The sequence below is a fragment of the Acyrthosiphon pisum genome, chromosome A1 (genome assembly GCF_005508785.2).
Source record: "Acyrthosiphon pisum isolate AL4f chromosome A1, pea_aphid_22Mar2018_4r6ur, whole genome shotgun sequence".
NCBI classification, from domain to species: Eukaryota; Metazoa; Arthropoda; class Insecta; order Hemiptera; family Aphididae; genus Acyrthosiphon; species Acyrthosiphon pisum.
The window spans coordinates 10,583,895-10,611,483 of record NC_042494.1 but is presented as its reverse complement, the minus strand read 5'-3'; the positions used below and the strand labels follow the sequence as shown (position 1 = coordinate 10,611,483).

The 27,589-nt window shown below is 27.2% G+C and overlaps 2 protein-coding genes across 13 annotated transcripts; both read left to right on the top strand.

The window, feature by feature from the left end:
• LOC100167904 (lymphoid-specific helicase) lies at positions 1 to 18,161 on the top strand. 6 transcript variants are annotated; one of them, XM_008188442.2, is made up of 18 exons: positions 1,137 to 1,275; positions 1,428 to 1,554; positions 1,768 to 1,889; positions 4,583 to 4,672; positions 5,014 to 5,096; positions 5,305 to 5,432; positions 6,282 to 6,372; positions 7,122 to 7,223; positions 7,425 to 7,607; positions 7,669 to 7,889; positions 7,962 to 8,184; positions 9,242 to 9,403; positions 10,389 to 10,495; positions 13,309 to 13,516; positions 14,580 to 14,816; positions 16,078 to 16,237; positions 17,609 to 17,713; positions 17,819 to 18,161. In XM_008188442.2, exons 3-18 carry the CDS (start codon positions 1,826 to 1,828, stop codon positions 17,932 to 17,934), a joined length of 2,280 nt encoding a protein of 759 aa, XP_008186664.1. In that variant the 5' UTR covers positions 1,137 to 1,275; positions 1,428 to 1,554; positions 1,768 to 1,825; the 3' UTR covers positions 17,935 to 18,161. The 6 variants fall into 6 exon arrangements, with proteins under 6 accessions (XP_029342485.1, XP_008186664.1, XP_016662889.1 ...); XM_029486623.1 differs by having other exon boundaries at positions 1,158 to 1,275; positions 1,364 to 1,554; XM_029486625.1 differs by lacking the exons at positions 1,137 to 1,275; positions 1,428 to 1,554 and adding an exon at positions 1 to 123.
• Positions 18,162 to 21,781: 3,620 nt separating this feature from the next.
• Positions 21,782 to 26,999, top strand: LOC115033646. 7 transcript variants are annotated; one of them, XM_029486616.1, is made up of 4 exons: positions 21,782 to 21,982; positions 22,743 to 22,923; positions 23,083 to 23,223; positions 25,898 to 26,999. In XM_029486616.1, the coding sequence occupies exons 2-4, from the start codon at positions 22,877 to 22,879 to the stop codon at positions 26,019 to 26,021; spliced, it is 312 nt and encodes a 103-aa protein (XP_029342476.1). In that variant the 5' UTR covers positions 21,782 to 21,982; positions 22,743 to 22,876; the 3' UTR covers positions 26,022 to 26,999. The 7 variants fall into 7 exon arrangements, with proteins under 7 accessions (XP_029342476.1, XP_029342477.1, XP_029342481.1 ...); XM_029486617.1 differs by having other exon boundaries at positions 22,711 to 22,923; XM_029486621.1 differs by having other exon boundaries at positions 21,783 to 21,916.
• The last annotated feature ends 590 nt before the right edge of the window (positions 27,000 to 27,589 follow it).

The window sequence follows — 27,589 nt, the reverse complement described above, 5'->3', positions numbered from 1 at the left end:
GGAGAACAAATTCCAAAGAGTACACGGTTGATCGCTATGCTAAAGCCAAGGCCTGGATAAACGTAGCATCAAGTATGTTTGATGAGTGGGAAACCTTCAACAAGGAAGAGCAAGAACTAAAAAGTAAGTTTAACTTTGAACAATGTTTATTACAGTTTATGAAATTTTTTGTTACAACATAATTTGTAGCTATTATAGCTTTTTAGGTACATATACAAAATATATTATTAAATAGGTACTAACTTGATTTTTTTTAATATTAGATTATTTAATTGTACAAAATAATAAAATAAATGAATTTTTTTTAGAAACTAGATTATGTACCTGTAATAATGTATATACATTATACCTACGCATAGTTATAATATGAGTACGTCTTATATAATACTACCTATTAGCTACTATATAAAGGCCGAAAACTAGCCCATACTCGGCCCGCTAATGACAAGGGGCCCACCCTGCCACCAACAAATGACGCCACTGGTACTAATATCAATATTACCAAAGGGATAAGGATAGAGACGTCATAGAGTGTTATTCAAAATGTGTGTTTTTGGAAGCTTAATTTGATAGTACTTTAAAAAAAAAATCGCTCAATGCTCAAACTTTATATAATAATTTGTAAGTTATAAATGAAAAACTTCAAAATGCTCGATTTTTGAAAAAATCGTGTATTGGAGTTTAAAATACTAAGAATTTACATTTTTTGTAATTATATTTATGAAAAGATGTTGATATTTGTATGCTCTACGTGTTGGCGAAATCTGAATTTACCTATCTTACTTACTTTTTTTGTTATTGTTAATAAACCACGTAAAACTTACAATTAATTTTTACGTGACTTTAACAATAACATAAAAAGTAATTAAGATAGGTTTGGTAAGTAAACTACATTCGTTCCTAAATTTTTAATGCGCAGGTATATCGCTACACATAATAATTATTTACCGAATTGGCAATCATTTTTTGGGATAACTGAAACACTCCCTACTATGTGCTATTATTTACAAAAAAACCGCTGTGGTACAACATATCGTGAACGGTCACTGTTCTATGGTTACATGTGGGTCGGTTTGTTCTATGGTTGTACATTTTCCCTCCAAATTCGAGATAACCTCCTATCGTATCATGTCTTTTTCTTAATTTCTATATAGTAGACGTTATAAACCAAAGTTTTTTTTCCATTTACGTTGTTCTCCCTTGGCCTTGTTCGACTTGACCATTCTTTGTTCTGTTTCTATTAATTTGTCTTCGCGAATCTGACAGTTTGTTATGGTACGTATGTACTGTCTATGATGGCGGTAGCTTAATAGTTTTTTATTATTAAGTCATTGTTACTTGTTTGTCCATCACATCTTTATAGTTACGATAACATTTTGAATTCAAAATAATGTTTTGTTCAAAAAGTATTTTCTCTTGAAAAACAGATCAGACAACTGTTAAGTTATAAATTATAATCAACATTCAAGAAAATTGTCAGGTTGTAAATAATTACGAGAATTACTTATATTTTTTCGAAATTCCAAGTCATAAAATCAATCATTGAAAATCAATGTAAGTATTTTTAATACAAGTTATTATTTAATGTGATACCTATTTATGTTTTTTGTCTTGAAAATATCACCCAACTGACAATTATTGTAGTTTCAATAGAATCAAATGCAAGAGGATTTCAGGTATTCAACATCAGTTCCTTCCATCCCTTATTTCCCTAATTGCCTATCTCTCTACCTTTTCTTCACTAATAAACTGTATAATTTGTTGCAGTTAACACGGAAAATGTTGTAATTGAAATTAAGCTGATTTTATAATACTGACGATTGGTATGAACCAAGATAGAAAAATGAGTGAACAATTAAAATTAAATGGTCAAGGTAGTGTTCATATTGGTAAGATGAAAGACATTTTAATAAATCTGTAATTTTTCTTTAAAAATTTAAATATAAAAAAAAAAGTCATCCATTTGATAATATTCTTACTTCAAAATTTGTTAATAGCTCTAATAGGTCAATTAATTTTAAAATTATAACAGAGTTAAATTAATAATTCAAAACGTACAATGTGGTATGTAATTGCGTTTGTAAGACTTAAACAACCACAGACTATATCTTAGTTCGTGGAGACAACACTTTGGGTGTGGGATTCTTTAAATTAATCCAAAAAATATGACACTGTTAATACTATCATGATGCCTCTTAACGTCTTTTTTATCTATAAAAATAAAGAAATATAAGATACCCAGGAGAGGGTAATACATTAGTTTGTTGATCATTGATTAATTTATACCAAAGGTAAATATGTATTTTCCTGACTCCCGATTCAAACAATTCTTACTAATTATTGTATTGTTTATTATAACACAATTAGCATTATAAATATTATTAATCGTACCCATGTGTTTATTAATTTTGCAATTAATAGTTGACTGTGTATGTAATAGATAACTTTTGCTAATACACCCAAATACTTTTAAGCTATCTATTTATTTTGTAAGCATATCAAATTTAATTTTAATTCAAGTTAAAAAAAAAAAAAAGGTGGGTAAGTGGATGTCGCTGTGCTGTACAGTAGGTTACAAGTGGGTCACTGTATAATGGATAGTATTAAATTTGAATTCAATGATATAATATCATTGTATAAGAAAAACGATTCTGAGCGGAGACGGTTTGTCAGTCTAGATATTAGACATACATATTATAGGTTATATCATAATTTTCAAATTAATCATATCACAATATCCATTAGGTAACGCGTTATACATCAACAACAAACCGTGGTACTATCATAGCTATATAATAGAATACTTTAGAAGTTTCAAGTACCCACAAATAATATTATACAACCACAACAAAATAACTAAAATAGTTATTCCAGGTTTTTTAATATGTAATTTCGTCTAAATTTGAAATTAAAATAACTATAAAAATAAACTGTACTTATGTATTTTTTAGATTTTTTGGTAACAGAATTAACTACTTACATGGAATCTTGTTTAAAATTTTCAAGCCTTAGATATAAAAATTGAACATTTTATAAATTTTTAACTACAAAATAATTATTCAATTTTAAATTTCATAAATTTTGTCAAAATTCGATCTTTAAATGCTTATAAAAAAAAATAATGCATATGTATTTTTAATATTTTTCAATTGTAACAATGTATCAGGAGCTCTGTATTAATTTTTTACCCTTTTTGGCCCAATAGATAAAACTTTATTGATATTTATTGAAAAAAAAACTAAAAAATTTGAAAACTTACAATGTCCGTAAACAGCTCAAAAAGAGTCAAATTATTTTCAAAATTTTATCGTATATATAAAATGCTAATATAAACATTCAGTGAAATTTTCAAGTTTCTACAGTCATTCGTATTTTAATTATAGATAATAATTCTTATAGACATTTTTTTTTTTGATAAAGGTAGATTATCCTTTTAGGAATCTTGTATTACATTTTAAAATCTTAGTTCTAAAAAGAAAAATTTTTACAAATTATTAACTCAAAATAATTTGCTAATTTTCGTGATTTTTACATATTTTGTCAATTTTTGAACTTTAAATGCTAATAAAAAAAAACTGTGACTAAGGATTTCTAATATTTTCAAATGTCATTGTAACAATGTAGTAGGAGCCTTGTATTAAATTTTCAAGTATTTTTACTCAACAAATAAAGTTTTATTGACATTCATAGAAAAAAAAACTAATTAAATTGGAAACTGAAATTGTCCTTAAACAGCTCAAAATAAATCACAATATTTTGAAAATTTTATCATGTATAGAAAATGGAAATAAAAACAACCAGTGAAAATTTCATGTATCTACAGTCATTCGTTTGAAAGTTACACCAAAAACCAAAATCAATTTTCTCGAAAACAGATTTTGCATAAAAATTCCCGTTTTTCCTTAATTTTCTTTTGTTTTTCACGGCGCATTTGAAAACTATTGGAAAAACTTTTGACCCTTTTGACTTTTGACCCCCCAAAGTACCAACTAGATTCACTTTCCTATCAGAAAAGATACTGTTGAAGAAAATCGAAGCACTTTTTCTGTCCTAAAAGGTGATGACAGACACAAAAAAAAAAAATAAAAAACAAAAAATAAAAAAAAAAACACACATCATTGTAAAATCAATACATTCATCGTTCCACTCAGAATCTAAAAAATATTTAATTTAATTCTCTCACAATTCTGTGCAATACAAAATATGTTGGTTTTAAAAAACACTTGTTTTATTTAGTTAAAGAAGAAGATGAGTTGTATGAAAAAAAATATGATTTAAGTGTATATGAACATTTTAATAACACCAATGAAAAAATTGATATACCCAGTAAAAATTTTCTAAATCAAATTACAACTGTAAAAATATTTTTTAGTACCCACCTAAATCTGATACATTTAATGAATAACTTTTACTAATACACCCAAATACTTGTGAAAGTCGAGGTTAAAGCTATCTATTTATTTTGTATGCATATCAAATTTATTTTTAATTCAAGTTAAACAAAATTTTTTCATTTAACTTCCCTAACAATTTGAAGCTACACAATAATTTGTTGGTTATAAAGAACATTTGTTTTATTTAGGTAAAGAAGAAGATGAGTTGTATGAAAAAAAATATGATATAAGTGTACATGAACATTTTAACAACACCAATGAAGAAATCGATATACCCAGTAAGAATTTTCTAAATTGAATTGAATTGAAACTGTAAAAATATTTTTTTAGTACCTACCTAAATCTGATAATTAAAATGTAATAAATAACTTTTACTAAATACACAAATACTTGTTTTCAAGCTATTTATTTTTGTTGTTTGCATATTAAAATTTAATTTTAATTCAAGTTAAAAAAAATGATTTAATTTAATTCCCTCACAATTTTGTGCAACACAATAATTTGTTTATTTTCAATATGAATTAACTTTATTTTTTTTATATTTTAACAGTTCTGAGTCAAAAGATACATTGTATATTAAGTTTTATTGATAAAAATTATATTTATAATACTTTTTTAGATATTGGTTTCTTTCCAAAAGAATTGCTATTGGAAGAACAACGGTTAAAGGAAGATCACACGAAAAAAGATGAAGAATCCTTGGTAAACAATTATCTCAATATCTTGCTCTAAGGAATTTTGATGAAAATTAAATATGATTTTTAATAAAAAATACAATTCAGATTGATGTATATCAGTATTTACCTAATATTTATTCATTACAATAACTATTGTGAATTAAATCAAAAATGAATATCAATTTTTAAATAGAAACTTTTTTTTATATTTATTTTTGTTTGTTATCTTTTAGGTTAATAATTTAGATGAAAAAGAGAGGAAAGTAAGATTTCAAAATTTACTTACACTATTAAGAAATAGTATTAAATTATCCAATCTTTTTGAATCCAGATTAAAAAAATGTAAACTTCAAATTATTAAGTAAGTTTTTATTGTTTAGTAAATTATGATTTATTATTTAATACGTCATATTTGATGACTGGAATATCAACTAAAGTAAAATATTGCTTGTAGAAATATTTACAAACATACGCGTGCGCAAGATCGAGCCACGGCTGGCCGGAATCTTTTTAGTGGCATAGGAAAATGTATGAAGTATATATTTATTATAATAATATGTTTGAAGATTTTATTTGGTGTGAATCGTGGTGATGGGTGAAATAAATTAAAATAAAATATTGGTGTGTACCACTGGGTACATCAATTTTATCCATCTAACAAAAACATTGTATACAAAATATTATGTACTATGACTAAAGATATTAATAGGCTGGTAAATGGTTGTACATATATGATATATATATATATAATTTTATATAATATTTAAAATCACTTTGATCATTCCCTAGTTAACTTGTTGATCAATCATAATTCGTTTTCAAAACTAAAGTCTGTCAAACCAAATTCTTCCAGTTTTGTCTAGCTTATTGGTCTAAAAGTCACTTTTTCATTGACTGGAGCCCCCTCTAGCCCCCTTAACGTTAATTTTATGATATGGAATTTAAATATATTGAAAAACATTATAACAAACAAAATTAATGTTTAGATTGGTCAAATCTACATTAGTTTTGACTTTTGACAAAACCTGCTGCAGCCCCCTTTATACATACACATTAATACATATAAATATTACGCAGCTATTAATTTAAAATTAGAACATTGGGGCACTAATTGCTCCAGGCTCGACCGGAAATTGAGGTCTGCGCACGCCTATGTTTACAAAATATGATATTTTTACAAATAATAAACAAATTGCATTATTTTTTATAGAAAGGAACTAGGTAAAGCTAAGAAAATGAAAGAAAATGTGCCAAGTTATAAAGATGAATCGACTAAGATTACAGATAACCAATCAATTGTAGTAAATATTTTGTTTATGTTTAACGCTGTGTCTAGACGTCTGAACAGTGTCAACTTACATGAATAAACAAAAATTATGGATATTTTTCTATTAGATCATCACCATATTCCATGTGGTCTGTGTTAAGAATTTTCTTGTTATTTACCATATTAAATAATGTTATTAACAACATTTAAATAACCATCTTACCCATGATTATTATTTGATATATGTATTGTGGTAGGTAACAGGTTACTAAATAACCCCACTCACTGATGATAATATCTTTCACGTCTATTTTGTATTCTCATTTAAAATATGCATTTGTTTTAGTTGACACAATTGTATGTACAAACGTGAAACATGTAATGATTATTTTTCAATCAATTTATGTTATTATTATTTTTATGTAACTAAATATTTTAGTTACTATAGCTATACAAAATTAAATTTTCATTAATACAGGATATTGTAGTTTTTATTTCAAATTATATAATTACGAGTTGATATCACAAAATTAAATATATAATAATATAAAATGCTTAGATCATATACCTACTAGTATTTGTTCTAAGACCTAATGCCAAAATAATTTATAATTGTATTTTCTTAATTTTTGTGTGTAAGTTGTTGACACTGACCGGGCGTGCAGACATAGTGTATGTTTAAATACATATTTATAGCTAAGGAAGAACATTATTCTTAGTTATATTATAATTAAGTATTTTTTTTCACTTGATCTATGTATAATAATTAGTATTGATGCTTAGGATGTAAATGAAGAAGAGTATTATTTAAGCTTATTTCAACAACCAAAATTATTTCATGGGAATCTTAAAGCCCACCAAATTGAAGGTCTCCTATGGATTAGAGTATGTATTTAAATTTTTTAAATAATATACCCCCTCCCCAATATATTAGGATATTGTGTAGTGTATGAACAATTTTAGATATTTTAACTTAGTATAATATGCCATGTATAAATATTATTATAAAAATAATAAGAAAAACTTTTACTTAATACAACGTTTTTTTTTTTAATAATTGTAACTAAACAACCTTTTTTTTATTAGACTTTGTATGAAAATGGTTTGAATGGAATTTTAGCTGATGAAATGGGACTTGGTAAAACTGTACAAACTATAGCTTTCTACTGTTTTCTTTTGGAAATGGGAATAACTGGACCATTTCTTGTCATTGCACCATTATCTACAATTCCCAACTGGCTGTCAGAATTTTCAAAATTTTCCCCTAAGGTAAATAACCAAATTTATTATTTTAAAAATATGTATACATGCTCATTCATTATTGTTTAAGCTTCCAACTGTTTTATATCATGGTACGGAAATTGAACGCATTGGGTTGCGACCAAAGTTCAAAAATACTCAAAAAGTTAATAACTTAAACTGTCAACCAGTTGTAATAACTACTTATGATGTTGTGCGTCGCGATATAACATATTTGAAAAATATTGATTGGAAATTCATTACAATTGATGAAGGACAAAAAGTGAAGAACGCCAATTCCCACATATCCAAGTATGTCGAATATATTACTATAATTATTGATTTATTTATATAAAATTGAATTTTAAAAATTAATGTTTTTAGATGTATGCGTGCATTTAATTGTACCAACAAGCTCATACTTACAGGGACACCTATTCAGAATGATATGTCAGAATTATGGTCATTGTTGAATTGGTTGATGCCTAAAATTTTTGATCAACTAGAAGATTTTAACTCTTGGTTTGTTATTGATAAGTTTTTTGATTCTAATGACAAAATTGTTAATATGGTCAAAAAAGATGAATTATTAGACATCATTCTAAAGGTAATAAACTTCATATTTATCTTAAAACAGAAGGATGATAGTTTATTTAATTTACATAAAATATTAACAATTTAGAAATGCCACTCATAAGATTCTCAACAAGCTCAGCAGATTTAAAGTAGTTTTTTTTTATGAATAAAATGCAATTAAGTTTGATCATTTTTATTTTCACCAACTATTTTTACTATTGTGAAATAAGTATATTATACAAATTAAGAATATGATTAAGACCATTTTTTGTTCCTAACATCTAAGAATAATTTATTACTAATTAGTTATTAGTAACTGCAATTTACCACTGAATTTCTGTGCTCAAAAGGATTTATAAATCTGCTTTAAGGTAATAAATGTTAAATTTGATACTTAATTTCGTCAAATTTTGAGATAGTTGTTGTTGATGTATCAGCAAAGATATATTCAAAGTATATTTTTCCAAGTGTTAATAAATAATTATAAAAGTATTTAATTTGTGATTCATAAGTAGACAAAGGTGTTGTGGCCAATAATTTATTTGTATTATTTTCAATATATTGAATTTATCCACCACCTTTAGCTATTTTTTTTTCTGCGATACACGGTATAAAAAAACATAAACATATTGCATACGAGTCTGCAATGAAGCACCACATTTTATGTCTTTGCTGTCCTTGCTATCATATGTAGCACATACCTAGGTAATATACTGAAGAGTCAGAACATAGGGATGTTCCGATACTACCCACATTAGTAAAGTATCAATACTTTGGTTGGTCTTTGGACCTCTCCCTTTTTAAATTAGCCTATCTTCTGCTCAGAGGCATAATCTATCTATATATATAAAAATATCTGATCCCGTTCACTTTGTTGCCAATTAAAATTGCCAACTCTATATGAATAATATGTTTTACATATCACCATGGCAACCATTAATATACAAAACATTCCATCGGAAATTTCAAATAATATATAATTGGTTGCCATGGTAATATGTAATGTAACGTTTTTTGTTTCTATGTGCCAAAGCAAAGATATAAAATGTCAAAATACAAGAAAAATTATTTGTTGTCTTTTGTTATAGATATTAAAACCCTTTATTTTGAGACGGGAAAAAAATGAAACTGATCTAAACCTCCCACCGAAAAAGGAAATTGTTATTTATGCTCCACTTACAGAAACACAAAAAGAATTATATGAAGCAACATTGAACAAACAAATGGAAATTTTACTGAATAAAAAAAAGGTATTTTTTTTATTATTAAAACTTGTAATAAATGACACTTAAATAAAAATGTATTCATTTTTCAAAAATCATTTTGATATTGAGACAATGGATAATTAATGCTTTACTCTGTACATTTTCCTGTGTTGGGGTGAACCAAATTCCAAAATAAACAGATTAATAGAACAAGTTCCTTTTTTAGGAGTGAAGTATGGGATATTTTCCTTTATAAACAAATATATGAGGAATAGGGAAAATGTCTCTTTTTGAGAAATGTGAACAAAAAAGTTATTTTAATTTTTAATAATATATTCATAATTCATTACATTTTAATATTTTATTCAACACAGTTTTTGTGATAACGCTATTAAATATTTTTAATGATAAAAAAAAAACTTAGGAAAGGAAAATGTTACTTTGTACACAAAGAAGATTTATAACAAGTTTATATTTTACAACGTCTCTTAGATATAATACCATATTTGGAATGCACCACATCACTAGCTTGTACGCACTTGTCTTATAGAGCACTTCTAATCTATTTTAAGAATTCTATAACTATAACGAAAAACTGATTTTAACAAATATCGAAACATACATCATATTATATTTTATAATATAAATGACGTTCAAATTTGTAAATATTTCATGAAACAGAATGATTTGTCCCGTGATCTAATTTATAAGTGGTGAGACTTTGTGTCATTGTCTCCTATGACGCTTTGTCACTGAAATAAATAAATTTCTTTTTAGAAGGAATTTTTCCAACATGTTACATTTTCATTGTTACTAATTTTTATTCTTGGTCTTGCAAGTTTCAACATAGTTTACTAAAGTTAAGCTTTTTATTTTTGCATATTGTTTTTTTGAATTCTATTATTCTAGATAAAATAATAAAACACATTTTGAAACCAATAATTATTTTTTTGTTCCTCATAAACTAATACTACTACTTTTAATAATAATAGTTGTTTGAATTTGTCATTAACAACTAGATTTTTTTCAGGATACTGAAGATCTTATTCTAGAAGTAAATAGTAAGAGAAGATGCGTGGAAAGTATAATAAAATACACTGATCTAAATGCTATTAGAGTAAATGTGCCAGAAATTGAGTAAGTGTAAAATAGTCTAGATTTGGTTTATAACTGCAATTTTTATTAAAATAGTAAAAAAAAAATACATAATAACCTATTTTAAAGTAATATGTATTTTATTTAAAATCAATGTCTTGTAAAGTCGTAAACTAATAGAACTTTTTAGATATATGTTAGGTACTGTGTACTGCACGGTTTTAGAAGATAAGATATCTTCTAAGACCGTGGTGTAGTGTATTGGAAGAAATGCACAAGTTACAACACGGACATTTTTATACAAATGATTCTTTATTATACATTTTAAAGTTATGTAAGAAAATGGTGATAACACATACATTACAGTTCCCTCCTACTTAATAATGAGAACAATAAAGATTAAAGATATATTTAAGAATTGCTTAATTACAAATACACTTATATATTAACAATACAATATAAAAAAGTTATTAAATATTTAATGAATTATTTGATGCATTTTTCTTTTTTAAATTTTGATTAACAATTTTTTAAGAACTATAATTGTAAAAACACAAAATAGAATAACAAAGTAAATATACTAAAACTGATGTAGTGACTTAAAATTATAAATCTGAACATTTAGTTGGTTCGATTATTCTACCACTCTTATAAAAGTGTGTTGACACAGGATTACTAGTAATAGAGTCTAAAATATAGTCTACATAATTGTCACTTGATGCAACCTCCTGATCTAGCTCAATTTGTTTATTATGGACTGTACTCTCATACATACCACCATTCAAAATTTCAACCTCACTACTTTTACTTATCACTATTGATCGTTTGGTTCATGTCTCTTCCACAGTTTACTATTATGCACATCCACTAAGTAAGTAACAGATGGCAATGTCTTAAGGATTATACCAGGTAGCCAAGTGTCCATTGTTCCATAATTTTTACACATGACTGTATGTTTAATTAAATATATTTTTTCTCTACAACCCCTGTTGTTGTTTTTAGCCATATAAATGCTTTTATTAGATTTATATTTAACAAAAGAATTCAACCTGCTGAAAGGTGTGGGTAACAAACGACCCAAGTGTTATTCTGCAGGACTAACACCTGTAGCACAATGTTTTGTACTATTATAAAACAAAATTAATTTAGAAATGTCTATTTCATTATCAGAATTAAATTTACATTTTTATTAAAAATTTGAAGGTGTGTACCAAATTCTCTATTGCTGTAATAGAGGATCCGGTATCAATTTGGAAGTTTATTAAATTTCTTTCCACATTCAGTTTAATATCAAATGGCTTAATAAAATGGCAGTCACCAGGGTCTAAAAGGTTTATGCTATCCATAATATTTAAGTCACAAAAATCATCATTTAAATTACTATTCACTTGTTCTAATAAATTAACATTACTCTTTATAAACTTTAAATGCCCTACTTTGGAACAATTTGAACATACAAGTGATTTGTACTTAAAATTTGGTTTAGTATGACCCGTGGTACCACACCAAAAACTTACAATCTTTCCAGGGATATCCTTGTAAGTTGTAGTTCGATGACTCCTCCTTCTCTTCAACTTTCTGTCTTCCTTTTCCTCTGTCCTTGACTGATTTGTTGCTCTTAGTCTTCATAAATTTCTGATAGTTCAACTCTTGGCTTTCCCATTTTGATAAATCTTTATCTGCTGCTTCCATTGACAAACACAGCCCCACATTTTCGTTTCGGACAAAAAACGCTTTTTAATATCACATTGTCTCAGAATGAAAAGGTTCTAATGTGATTTTTGTAATTATTCAAGGGAACGTTTTTAAGTTAACCCGTTGTACCTATAATTCACGTATGAATTAGAACCTTTTCATTCTCTATATCTCATTGAATAATCAACGGATCGATATGATTTTAGGATTGAATTATACAACAAAAAATATTAAATAATAATATGCAAAAAAACCATTTTTCAAAAAAATTGTTTTAGAACCTTTTCATTCTGAGACGACGATTATCATCTTTAATACCGTATACTACTTGGTCTTTAACAAGCAGTCTAAATTTACACCAAATTCACAAAATTATGAAAGATTTTCAGAGATACAACATACTGGTATATCGTTTCATCAGATCCTCGGTTCCCCTCTTTGAAATAACGTTCAATCGGCAATTTCGGATTAATATAATTTAACAACAACGGTCATAACCTTTATTGATAGGTTTACTTGGTATACACAGGGCTCTTATTAATGAGTAGCTGTTGTTACCCAAAAATGTAAGAAATATAGATTTTTCTTTATGCGCGTTTGTCTCATTCAATAATACAATTAATTTGAATCTTTCTACCCATGTACCAAAATCATCATCTTTAATATTGAATTTTGAAATCTGACCCATTAGCCCTATGCTACTGCTCCGGTTAGATCCTCTCATATTACCACTGTTATTTACAGACATTTTGACCTTTTTACAGACTCTTGCAATGTGTTTTTCATAAAAAAATAAAAATTACTCTTGTGGTTTTTACATTCCTTTGTTACCAATATACTGTATTGGGAGAAATTGCCCCACTAAGAATAAAATATAATTTATAAAGAGACATTTTTGATTACATACTTTGTATATTTTGCAATTCTAATTACTATGAAATACGCCAACATAACTTTATTTGCCTAACCTATTTTTGATGATTTAATAATTATAGTTGTTGGTTCATAGACATTAGTTTTTTTTTTGTACTTTATGTTTGCCTTTGACTTTTACTTTTAAGACAACATAGCTGTAACGTTAAGTAAAATATTGATATCTACCAACCATATAATATGATATTACAATATTATGTGACTAATTATTTTGTTATTAATTTTAGTCCTCAAGTTAAAAATATGGCTATTTCAGTACATATGCAAAATCCATTTATTCAATTGAAGAAAATTGTTAATCATCCATATCTTGTACAAATGCCTTTAATTCCGGGGGAAAATAAATTACTTGTTGATGAGAACATTACCAAAGTTAGTGGTAAATTTCAGTTACTTGATGCTATGTTAACAAAATTGAAAATACTTGGCCATAAGGTAATATATCTATGTTTAAGGTATTCAAATCATTAATGTTAAATAATGTATCATTAATAATTAATATTCAATGCTCATATTTAAAACGCTTTATTAAAGAATATTAAGTTGGCACATCAGTAAATAAATGTTCTCTGTCCTACAGACAGTGTATATAGTTGAAACTAAGTCCTGTCTCCTTATTTCCATATTCCATCATTCTGATTACATTATTGAAATTAAGTTATTACCTATAAGTGGTTATTAAAACACTCATAAAAACAATATTAGCTATGTTTTATCAGAAGATTAAATTTTTTACTAACTTATAATTTAAAATCAAAGTGTTAACCCTAGAGCACACGCTTCACGGTCAAAAAGACTGGGCTTTTAGAATTTTGTTCATTGTTTTAAAAATACGAAATATTAATGTAACCTAATCTGGGTACCTTCTAAAATTAGATGATAAACTAACATTAGATACAACTCCTAACTGTATACGATCCGATGTCAGTAATATAGAAATGTTCAAAGTTCATTACCGTATTAATATACGGTCAAAAAGACAGTGTGCGTGATCGTAAAAAATCAATTATGGGTTATTTTTAAATTGTGTTTCTAATAATTGCTGCTCGATAAACAAAATTAATAGCTATTATATTTTTATTGCGACTTGTTAGTTGACTATGATTTACGCCATACTGTGTGTGACAAAAAGACCGTGTGCGTGTATTCTCATGAATATTTTAAATGCGTGTGTTCTAGGGTTAAAAAAATCTTTCGACAAAATACAATTAATGTTTTTTTTCATTATATTATAACATCTAAGTTATAAAATTTAATTTCAACAATAATTAAGTTACAATGGGTGAATTACAGAGAGGTTTTAATTATATAACATGTGTAAAACAAATGAAAAAAATTATACTGGTGTGCCCTCTAAAAGTTTGTGGATAAGTGTATTTTAGAATGATATTGTCCTTAGGAATAATATTATGACTATTCAATTATCAATTTGAGATTTAAATTCTTAAAGAAAAGTGATTTTTTTTCTACTAACAGTACATATGTATTTAATTTTTAGGTGTTGCTATTTTCTACAATGACACAGTTAATGGATGTAATTGAAGAGTTTTTGATGTTTCGTAAATTTTCGTTTACCAGGTTGGACGGAACTATGAGTATTCAACTTAGAGTTGATGCAATGACTACATTTAACAGTGATCCAGAATGTTTTATAATGATGATATCAACACGTGCAGGTGGACTTGGCTTAAATTTAACGTCAGCAGACACTGTTATTTTATTCGACAGCGACTGGGTATGGTTGATTTGAGAAAAAATTCTCATATTTTATGGTGTTTATGTTCAGTTTCATATAAAAGTAACAGGGGAGGGCAGAGTGACAGATTTTCGTCTGGTTCAGTCAGACCACATCTCACTATAAATCAGTTTTGTTTAAGCCGATAAAGCCGCTTTCCTGATCACAATTAATAATGTTATTGATCAAAATTAAATTATTATTTTATGTAACTAAGAAAATAATTGTATTCAATTCTTTTTTTTTTCTATTTCATAAAACATCCCAAAATATCATAAGCTCTTTTAGTGTGTTAGAGTAAAGATGGGATAAAGCCGTGACCACTCTTCATGTATTAATACTTAAATCTCCTTATATTGTATAGGGATGTGAATTTATAGGAAAATGAATTATTTTTAGTTTATTGTAAGACTTAACTTTTTAACACAATGTTTGAATTAAGTACAAATTAACTCAATCTAGAATCCTTTTATGAATTGTTTTAATTTTACGTATTTTTTGGCCTTTATTGGTCAATTTATAACTTTCAATTGATACTTCTTACAAATCCCATTTATTAAAAACTTTCACGTTTTATGAATTATTTATTAATTTTGTCTTGTACATTTTTGTAAATGGTTAAAAATATTTAAAAAGTCTAGTTAGGGTTCCATACGGTAAAACGGGACCCTATTACCAAGGCCGTCCGTCCCGTCTGTCATCAGGCTGTATCTTAGGAACCATGAAAGTTAGAAAGTTGAAATTTTCACAGATTATGTATTTCTGTTGCCGCTATATCAACAAATACTAAAAATCCTAGAATTTATAATATAAGCAGTGTTGCCAACATGTTTATAGCTGATGATGTTACGGAACCCTTCGTGTGCGAGTCTGACTTGCACTTTGCCAGTTTTTTTTTTCTTAATACAGCTTGATAGATTTTTAATATTTTGAATTTATTTTTCAGGGTATAATGAATATTTTGAGATTTTAAATGCATTTCGTAATTTAAGGGTTTTTACTTTAGAAAATTCACATAATAGTGGTTATTAGTTATTCACTAATGGTTATGACTAAAAATGCATTTCAATAAAATTATGGCATGACCATTATATACTAATATGATAATTTGGGTGGTACATCATAATCTATGTTTGCAGAACATGTTTCTTGTAGATTTTTAATTATATTTTTGGACATGGGACTTTTAATAACTAATGTTCAATCATCCTGTGAAAAAAAATAATGTTAATTTATAACTTCATAAGTATTAATGTTTCAGAACCCACAAGTTGACTTACAAGCTCAAGATAGGTGTCATAGAATGGGCCAAACAAAACCGGTTGTTGTATATCGGTTTTGTTCTAAGAACACTATTGACGAAAGAATATTGAATTTTGCGACTGCAAAAAGAAAACTAGAAAAAATGATCATTGGCAGTGGTAAAATAATTTTGCATTATTTGTTTGATTCTTATATGATTCTTTCATTGATTTTATTTGTTCAAATTTGACTATAGAAAATATTATATTTTCGTGTTTACAGAACAAGCATTTAGAAGGCGCTACACCCGCATGCGTTCTCTCTGTCTTACAAACATAACATAGCAAATTGTACGCTTGCCAGATCACGTTTAACTCTGTTAGTTTAAAAATTAGAGTGAATTTAAAGGTAAGATTATTATCTAGTGAACGTTATAACATAAGGTTTTTTTAAATTTAAATTTTAAAGCAAGTTATGAGTATTTTAAAATTCACAAACAATTTAAATTTAAAAATCCTTATTATTTGATTTAAAATTTAAACCTAAAAAATAACCTATGAGGTTCACTAGATAATAACCTTAACTTTAAATTTTATGAGAGGTGGTCAATTCATTCTAATTTTCAAACTAACAGATATAAACGTGATCAGCCGAGTGTGCAATTTGCTATGTTATGTTTGTGGAGGAACGCATGCGGATATAGCTCCCTCTTAATAATAATTAATAATATATCTAAAATAATTTAAGTATTTTTGAGCTTAAAGAAGACAATTTTTCCAGGTTTTATTTAATTGAGTGAATTAACTTTATTAATTTTCATTCTACAAAAGTAGCAATGTTCTATAATATGTCTAATGTTTTCTGTAGTGAATGTATTTAATTTAACAATATTCTTATTTAAGAAAACAATAGAAACTTGACTTAAGTTATCTTATTTAATGCAGCGATAATGAGTGTATTGTTATTTATAGTTAACTATTGCTAGGTTTTTGTGATTATGCGAGTGGTATATTATCAGGTAGGCAATCTACCTGCGGTACCACATAGTACGTACTTAGACGTGTATAATTTAACTCTAAAGTATCAAAGTTATACAATCAATTAATACAAAATCCTAACTTAACCTAATTGTACTAAAAACCGATTAAAAAAAAAAAACCAAAGATTCATATGTATAGATAAAGAAAAATAAATACATTAAAAATAAGAAAAAAAAAGCAATGTAAAAACAATGCAAAAAATTAGTCCACCGAAACTGTGGTTTGAACTTGAGACCCCTTGGATAAATCCCTTGTTTAAGAACCTCCTCGGGTTGGACCTCTTATTCACCTTTTTTTGCCACAAAATGTAGCCTATCTCCTATCTAATCTATCTCTGTACCAAATTTCATCGCAATCGGATGAACGATTTAGGAATGCATAAAGGACATAGGTTTTTTGTTGTTTGTCTTTTATATATATATAGATAAAAACTTATTCTTAATGAAACATATTTATTATTTTACAACTGAGTGAAAAGTGTTATTGTATAATTACTATTTTATAAACTAGGTTCATTTAGTAGAGCTGCAACCCTTTCCATGTCAAGTATTGAAGATCTGATGACTTTATTAAAATCATCAGAGTACACTAAGAAAATACAACCAAATGGATTTAGTAAGTATATTATTATGAGTATAAGTATTATGTTTTATATGTTTATAATATTATGTAGGATTGTTGTCCAATTTTTATTAATATTATTTTGTTTGGATAATATAGTCTTGTCTGATGAAGAATTGGATGCCATTTTAGATCGATCTGATATGTACAATTCAGCATCAACGACACTTGATTCTCACACTGCTGAACACTTTAAAGTATTAACAAACTCCTAAATATTTTTTTGTTCTACTAGTTTTTGTTATAAAGATTACTTAGTTAAATGTCACTTTTAATATATTATTTTTACATTGATAAAATATAAATTTTTAATGTCAAATATAGTTTAAAGTTTATTATAAGACAATTAATACCTAATATTCATTTAATTTTATGAGTGTATTAATTTAATAATTATACTTAAATGTTTAAATATAAAATATACTTGTCATTTTCTCAACAATTTTTTGTAGATAAATATGTTACAGTTATGAACATTAATTTATTTTTATTTATTTTGTTAGAATTAACGCCAGTCAGCTTTTACAAAATTATACATGGAGTGTGTTACAAGACTAGTATATAAGTTTTTTTTTTTTTTACATATTAATAACTTAAATAAAGGTCTAGAATAGGATAAATAACATAATGATAAATAGAAACAAATAATAACATGGTAATAAATAGAACAATAAGCTAACAAAAATGTGAGCCTCCGTACTAGGGGTATTAAGGTATTAAGTTTGCTAAGCGCATTAATCTTGGTAATGGGGCATTTCTGGCGAAGTTAGACTTATTGTTAGGATGATAAAAAGAATACTGTAGCCTAGTATTATTGGGTATTCGAAAATCAAGTAGTTCGAGAAGTCTAGGGGCATCGACTCCAGCCTCAATCAGACCTCGAATAAAGTTATTACCAAGGTTATCACGCCTAGTTGAGGGAGAATCGAGCTTAAGAGCTTGTATAATAGGCCCGTAATCGTGTTTTGGGTGAGGGATATTGAGACAGAAGCCAACAAAGTTCAAAAAGTAATTTTGCACCCGATCAATCCGTCGAATGTCAGCGGTGGTGTATGGTGACCATACCACACACCCATATAAGAGAACTGAACAAACCAAAGCATTGTAGAGATCCAGTAGGCAATTAGGGGAACTAAAATTGACAGTGTGTCTTTTAATAAAACCCAATACGCGAAAGGCTTTACTAGTTATGATATCGATGTGAGGACCAAAATGGAGTGAAGGCACAAATACAATGCCCAAATCCTCGATTTGGTTAACGCGTTGAATAGATAGTCCGCTTAGGTTGTAGTCAAAGGTAATGACTGCCCTAGAACGATGAAAGGTCGTTACTTTGCATTTGGCAATATTTAGCAACAAATTAAAAGAATTACACCAGGCGGAAAATTTATCAAGGGAGTTTTGGAGAGCGAGGCAATTGTATGAGGATATCGTATGGAAAATCTTAGAATCATCGGCAAATAGGAGAAGGCGACAAGGAGGAACTGTTGAGCGCACGGTGTTAATAAAAATATTAAATAATTAGAGGTCCTAGGTGATATGATATTAACATTAATATATTGTGACAATTAGTATCTGAACATATATTTATTAATATAAATACAATTGTCCATAAAATAGCAGTCTTATTTTTTTTTGATTATTCAAAGTTTTGAGGTTAATATCAGAGTTAGTGTTTGGGAAGTCTGAACAAATATAAACAAGTGGTTATGACTTTACTAAGATGTCACCCTGCATAAAAGTATATATAAGCCGTTGTTAGCATCGGTTGGCGGTTGCACTGATTTTCTATTTTTATTGTATTTGAATCATATTTTACATACATAAATAGATACTCATTACTTATTACTATAATTTTGCATTATTATTTTTAAAATCACAGTGAATAAAATCAAGCTAATAAAGTAATAATTATATAAATTTGTATAGTTTAAAAACAGTAAAAACCAAAAATAAATAAGTTTTTAGCATAGTTGAAATATTTTAACCCTAGTTTTTTTGCATAAAAACAACATATTATATGTATACTCCAGTAATGCTTATTTTTTTTTCCAATGCCCTGGTACTTTATTATTTAAACGACCCAAAGGTTTTTATAAATATATATAAATATATACCTATTATTAAACAATTATATATATTTTACATACTAGATATAAATTATATTACATACTTAATACATAATAATAACATGTTACCATCCAACATAAATAAATATATTACTTAAAAGATAAATTAGAAGGTAGTCCATCAGCTGACAGCTTACAATATTAAGAGGACGTGATACCTGCATGTGTTGTCTCCGTTTTACAAATACAGAACATGGCAAATTGTACGCTCATCAGGACACGTTTACCTCCGTTAATTTAAAAACTAGAGTGAATTGATCTCTAAAGTTAGGGCTTTTATCTAGGCAACCTCATTGGCTTTTATTATATTTTAATTTAAAGCGAGTTATGAGTATTTTAAGATCTACAAACAATTTACAATTTTAAAATACTCAACTCGCTTTAAAATTTAAATATTATAAAAATCCCATGAGGTTGCCTAGATAATAATCTTACCTTAAAATTTTTTAAGAGATCAATTACTCAATTCACTCTATTTTTTAAACTAACAAAGCTACACATATTCTGCTGAGCGTACAATTATTTGCTATGTTACGCACTTGTAAGACGGAGACAACATATGCAAACTCTTAACTACCAATATCTTATGATATTATTGCTATTAAAGAAAGAGGTTAATTTAAGTCTCCTTAGTCCTCACGATATGTATATAATCACTATAGGTAGTGTACAATGTGTTCAATGCTCTTCACTTATCTGTAAGCAGTATAGCAGTGTATACCTATATATGTTATATATTATATTATATTAACTGCATAACATAATGTATTTAGCTAAAAGCAAAATATTATTGCCAACTACAATAATGGAATAATAGTTTTATTTAATATATATTAATTAATTCTGTATTTCTGTGTTAGCCGAAGCCCAAAGGTTTGTGAAAACAAGATTTCTAAAAAAGGTTATTGAATATTGAATAACAATATTCCGTTTAAAACTATTATATAGATAACTATTAGATTACCTAGTACCTATGTGTTTATATTACGATAATTAGAAACCCACTTTAAAAACCAAAAGTATTTGAGTAGTATTTGAAATACTTTACAATTAAAGTATTTGAGTAATATCTTAAATACTTAAAATAAAATGTATTTGAGTATTTACTCAAGTACTTTTTAAAAGTATTCTTTACAGGACTGCCCTCTACTATAATTGCGCCTCTATACTTGAGCCTTATTTATTGGTCGCTCACCCACCAATATGTACCAAGTTGCGGCACTGGACACTATTCAATATTATCCACTTAGAAGAAAATTAATGAATCATCAATATAATATATTAATAAGTATATTAGTTGTATGTATACCTCTAGTGGGAATTAGGTAATTTTTACATTTTATTCGTTTCTATGATGATAGAATGCGTTCCGAAAAATCGGTTAGAAAACAAAAATATCTGTACCCAGCCCAAAATCATATTTAAGTTAATAGTAGCTAATCCCGCGCACTTCGTTGCCAGTAAAAAATTCTGAGGAAAAAAATCCGGGAAAACCATATCTAAAAATAAACTGGAGAAAGTCGCAGAAAAAAATGATTAGGTATATCGCAAATAGGGGGGGGGGGCTTTAGGGGCTAAGCTCCCCCAAAAATGTCCATAGCCCTCCCAAACATTTCCTACATTTTGTTCTAAGCTTATTCAATATTATCAAAGTAAGGTCCTATTAGCCCCCCCAAATCTCAAACGCTATTTGCGCCTATGAATATAGGTAAGTTAAATAACATATTATGTTAAGTAGGTAAATTTGAGTATACAGATTAAAACATATTTTTTCAGCTGATCAAATGTCAATTCAATTGTTGATTCAATCACAGAATATAACATTCAATTCATGAAATTTCAATTGTTCCATGATGGTATCTTAAATCGTGATCGTGGGTCCTGAAATTTCATGGAGGAATCACAGTAAGATAAGAATAAGGAACAGGATAAAACGTGTTCCTCTTTAGTTCAAATATTGTTCTATGGTTCAAATCATAGAACAATAGATCAAATAGATCTATTTTGTCATGCTTTAGTTAGGAATCATTATCAGGAAATTATAAAAACGGAAACAAAATACAAATAAGTAATAAGAATAATTAATAGGTAACTCATATTCCATAAAGTCATTAAATTGTCACAACGACCACTGGTGAGTCTTGGACGACGTACATTTTTTGGTTTTCATTTATGTAAAGTTTTTTTGTTATGAAATAAGAAATATAAATGCATAAGTATTTGTTATTTTGTTATAATATAAAATAATGTTAATTGCTTCACATCGTTGATGTTTTTAGTACTTGCATTTACATATTAATATCTATAGAGTAAGTTAGAGTTATTTCTTTTAAGTATAGACTTAAGCTATAAAAATTTAAGAGGGCGCCACCCCCGCATGTGTAGCCTCCGTTTTACAAGTGTGTAACATGGCAAATTTACGCTCAGCAGATCACGTTTGACTCCATTAGATAAAAAATTAGAGTCCACCAACCTCTTAAAATTTAAAGGTAAGAATATTATTTGTGTGCGTAAGTTTTTTTTATGGTAGTTTAATTTTGTACTAAGTTATGTGTCTATAATATAGCATTATAGCATGAATTAAAAATGCTCATAACTCACTTAAAAACTGAATAATCTTAAAAAATAACATACGAACACAGATAATGTTCTTACTATCAAATTTCTTAATAAGCGGATTCACTCTAATTTTTAAGCTAACTGACTAGTGACTACTGAGCTAAATGTGTGATCTGCTGAGCGTAAATCTGCTATGTTACATACTTGTGAGACAAACACAACACATGCGGGTGTGGCGTCCTCTTAATGGCTTACTCTTTAGGTACTTGATTATCTTAAATAAAATGTGACACATAATTTCAGTTTCTTAATTGTTGGTACCATAATGCTTGCAGGCCAAAAATTAGCCTAAATATTCAGCCTGCAACCACTACAGCCATCAATTGACCAATTAGACTTAAAAGGTACATCATTTTAATGGTTCATGTTTTGGAGTAATAGAAAAACACTAAGGAGGACCTAATTCATTATGGAACCGTTAAGAACACCTATTAATAATCCCGCGATAAACTCCAAGTAAGAAAATAGTGTAACATTTATATAAAATATAAAATTTTAATCTACATTTTGAAAATTTTTCTTTCTAATATTTAATTAATATGTTTTACCCGTATAATTTAAACAGTAGTTATGAACCTAATAATAATTGTAATTAATTTTGTAAATTTCTTTTAGGTATGATTATATATTAAACAGTTCTAGAGTGTTGACAATTCCATGTATTAGATGTGATGATCCAGTATTTAATAAAGTTATTAAACAGGAAACTATTGATGAAACAGACTCTACTAATGATAACCAATTATTCCATATAGGGTAAGAATTGTAATTACTATACTATACAATCTAATATGAAATTTAATGATACTATTTACCTAGAGTAACCTATAATCAAATATATTTATAATTTATTAATCATAATATCATAATTCATAACATACTACATATCTACATATTATTTTCTTTAATTTTTTTAAACAAGTACAAATGTACAATTAATAAAAATCAGAAAGTTATTCTGCTGCCCCCACTCCCAAATATTTATTAACATTAAACATGTTTGTGGAGGTCATCAGATTATGTGGGCGCGTGAAGAATTGTACCAGCATTATTTCACTTAAAAATATTATAATTAAATAAATAATAAAAAGTTGTTGGTTAAATTTCTCTTAAAATCATTTTATAAGTCTATTGGGTATATCTAATCTGGGCTGTTTTTCTGATCTGGTAAAACATAAGTCAATATCGTAGTAATAAATAGACACTTGAGTCGCTACAGTCTATTGTTCAGTTGAATTATTATTATTAAGTACTCTTAGTTTGTTTTCAGTTAGTTGTCAAGTTTGACAATTGTTATCGCTCGCTAGTCGTTGCCAGTGTTCTCATGTAATTATGTAATATGTTCGAGTCACAGTGCCTCACCACATGCAAACAATGCTTTGATGGTATATAGTTAATATTGTTCTTTTTTAGACTATTGTCTTCAATTTATTGCAGGAATAAATAATGTGCTATTGTTCTTTTTAATTATTTTATTTAAAGTATTTATATCATTCAAAGTTTATTATTAAGTTTAATTATTTATCCTGACTTAAGTTCAAACCCTTCCTTCTACAATATCATAGTTAAAACCATGATATAATAAACTATATATGATTCACACATTGTGATACACATCCTCCTCACCTGCCGACCATCACTCTGACAAAAAATGGCGCTGGTCTTTCGCCGTTTTAATAAACACTAGAATAAGGAGACCAAACTCCACTTCTGATAATATCCCGAAATGAGTCGCAAGTTCAAACGGCCAGAGGCTGCACTGCATACGCTAGGGTTGCTACTTTAACCTGCATGGTATAGGGATTATTCATGTTTTTTGGGGTTTTTGGAAAATATATGCATTATTTTGAACCATAACCCTCTTAGCCATCTTTGCGCAACATAATACAAAAATTGGTTCATTGCCATCATACCTAGTTTATTATATCATTGTTAAAACATGTTTTATTTATACTTACATTTTTATGTTTTTAGCGCAAGATAGGTTTTTTAGTACACACATATAACAAGTTCTAAATTAATGAGACATAAATTAAATATTTTAACGTGATCTAAATATTAACAAGGCAAATATAACGAGTCTGGTCTTGTTACTTTTGTTAAAAACAGTTCATTCAATTTTAGACTTGTAAGATAATATTGAATTTGTTAATCTATTTATTAAAAAAATAATTAATACCACCAAAAAAATATATTTTACTTTATTGATATTACACAATTGTAGACTGGAGTAGTAAATAGTTACATTAATATAAAATAAAACTCACTAATAACCAATATATTATTTAAAACAATTTTTAAAATGATAAAACAAATTGAAAAATAAAAATATTCAATTAATTTATAACTTCATAACTTTTCTAGTATAATTATAGACTGTTTTGATGCTAATAATTTTATAATATCATCGTAATTAATAGTTTTTGGTTATATATGACTCTATATTTAATATGGCTAAATTATTCAATCTTTCTGATGACACGGTTGATCTTAAATATGTTTTAATTCTCTGTAGAGTGGAAAATTATTTTTCCGTTAACAGTTAGAAGGAGGATGACATAGAAATATCTGAAGAGCAACATAAACATATGGAAAAATAGATTCTAGGTTTTTTTCCTTAATGATATTTGTTTGAGGGTTTTTTATGGTTTTAAGCAAGCTCTGAAAATGAACACACTTTCAAATGTTTAATCCAAATCATTCTTGTATATTTTTCTTAATTTTTTTTCACGAACTTCTCAGGTTTTTTGTTCACTAATTATAAAGAAAATTAAGTATTTAGATATTATATCATCATAAGAAATTTTTTTTTTTAGTCCCCTTTAAATTATCACAAATAATGTTAATGGTATTAATTTTGAAACGTTGGCGTCCATTGAAAATAGCATCTAGTTCAATAGATTCATCATTACGTTTCTTACGTTTTCTATTTTTGTGTTCATTAGCGGGAACTATATCATCATTGTTAAACATAGCTTTTGCCAACTTTTTATAATCATTAAACATTGATCGTAAAGTTTAAATATATTCAATTAACAAATTATGCATACTAACTACTGTGCTTATATGAATATCAACAGATTGTAATAGAAGACAAGTTTTCTTAAATGTATTTAAAATATCACTCCAAAATACAGTCATATATGCTGTTTCTAATTTATTCATTTGTCTAATTAAACCTTTGGCTTCAGGCCGTACAAATGGTTTTTCATAATCATCATTTATTAGTTCTCCTAATACTTATTGTATAGAACTCTAGTTTTTTTGTAAAGTGTGGCAACCGTTTAATATTGCTGACCATCGCGTGGTGGATAAACTTTTACAGTAGTTATAGAATATTGACTTAACTAATTCCATCAATGTGTGGATGAAGAATAAAATACAAATATATTTTGAATAAAAAGAAAAAAAATCATTTGCTTCTTTACAGTGATTTGCAGCACACGATCCGACTAAATTCAAGTAGTGGGCCAAATATGGTACAAAATCAGCTAATGGTGAAATTTGCTTTATTCTTGCTTGAACTCTTGAATAAATACCAGACACGTTTTTAGCATTATCATAAGATTGATCTCTCAAATATCAAACATCTAAATTATATTTTTTGAAAACTGATTCTGCTAGATTTTCTGATTTAAGTTCTTTTAAGTTTTTTTTCTAAAAAACCAATAAATCTTTCAATTGGCTCACCGTTCGATAGCACATACCTGATAACGAAAGACAGTTGGTCAGAGTGTGATATATCTGGAGTGGAGTCTATGCTGATAGAAAAATATTTTGATGATTTAATTTCATCAACTATGGTATTAATGACTTTCAGACATGATTTTAATGAACTGTTCATAAGTAGAAAATGATAAGTAGGAAGTATTACCTTTACCAGGGTTACCATACTTAGATATGTGTTCTGATAAAAGTGGGTTGTACTCTGCTAGTAATTCCATCATCATAATAAAATTGCCAGTGTTTGAAGTAGATGATCCAAATTTTTCTAAATCACCTCTAAATGATAGTCCGTGGCTTTCCAAACTTTTGACAACCTAATAAACTCTGGTCATTACACTAATCTAATATTTTTTTTTCAGTTTCTATTTGATGCATTAGTTTCATATTTATTTTACTTAAATCTGATGCAAGTTCTTTCATTTTATAGGAACATAATATGTGTTCAGGTGAATTTTCATGGTAAGAAATTTTTTTAGAGTGTTTCCAATCAATAAATCCTGTATTTGAAAAATTAGTTTTATTCTCAAATAAGAGATATGGAACACAATAAATTGATCTAGTACTCTCAGAATAAGATAAATAATCTCATTGACATGTTTCACCATTGATTAAAACATTTTTGAAAAAATCTGTATTCAGATATCTAAAATAATTGCGGAAATGCCCTTTCTGAACAACACTGTACAATCTCTTTGAAGCTGTAAATTTAACATCTATATTTTGACGAATTCCATTTTTACAGATATACTGTCTCATTTGTTCATTTATATTTTATACACCAAAATGCTGGATCAAATCTTAAATAAATATAAATATGAAAATTACTTATTAATTTAGAAAATAGTTACGATAAGAATAACATATAAATGCATATATATTAGAATATTTTACCTGATACATTTTTACTTATTTTACCTATCATTATTATTTTGTATATTGCATAAAATGAATTCTTATAAAATATTTTAAAATTTCTTATTAAGATAATCGTATAAAACAACGTAAAGTAGGTATTTATTTAAAAAAAATAATTTAATTCAGTGTTTCAACTTTACCCAGGTATATCAGTAGAATTTGGTTCTAATAAAATATTAATATGCTTTGAGTTTGAGCTTGATCAGCAGATTTACTAACCATACCTGACTCTTTGAGTAGAAAATATATATAATGGTATTATCAAAAATTATAAAAATACTAGTTATGTTTAACCATTATTTAAATACAATACATTTTTTTATTCAATATACCTGATTTATACTGGGTGATTCTTTTAAAATAATGAGTGTTTTATGATAAATGAATCACCCAGTATAGTAATAAAATAATTAAAAACTACCTAATAAGCAGATTCACATATAATTTTGAGTACCTATAATATTTAACTTCTAAGAAATTG

Bases quoted from the DNA above. Each gene is read 5' to 3' on its own strand.
- LOC100167904 (XM_029486625.1), top strand. From the start codon at position 1,826: ATGAACCAAGATAGAAAAATGAGTGAACAATTAAAATTAAATGGTCAA. The intron at 14,817-16,077 runs GTATGGTTGATT...TTAATGTTTCAG, and splicing joins TTTTATTCGACAGCGACTGG to AACCCACAAGTTGACTTACA. The intron at 16,238-17,608 runs GTAAAATAATTT...TTTATAAACTAG, and splicing joins AAAAATGATCATTGGCAGTG to GTTCATTTAGTAGAGCTGCA.
- LOC115033646 (XM_029486616.1), top strand. From the start codon at position 22,877: ATGGAACCGTTAAGAACACCTATTAATAATCCCGCGATAAACTCCAA. The intron at 22,924-23,082 runs GTAAGAAAATAG...AATTTCTTTTAG, and splicing joins AATCCCGCGATAAACTCCAA to GTATGATTATATATTAAACA. The intron at 23,224-25,897 runs GTAAGAATTGTA...GCTTCTTTACAG, and splicing joins AACCAATTATTCCATATAGG to TGATTTGCAGCACACGATCC.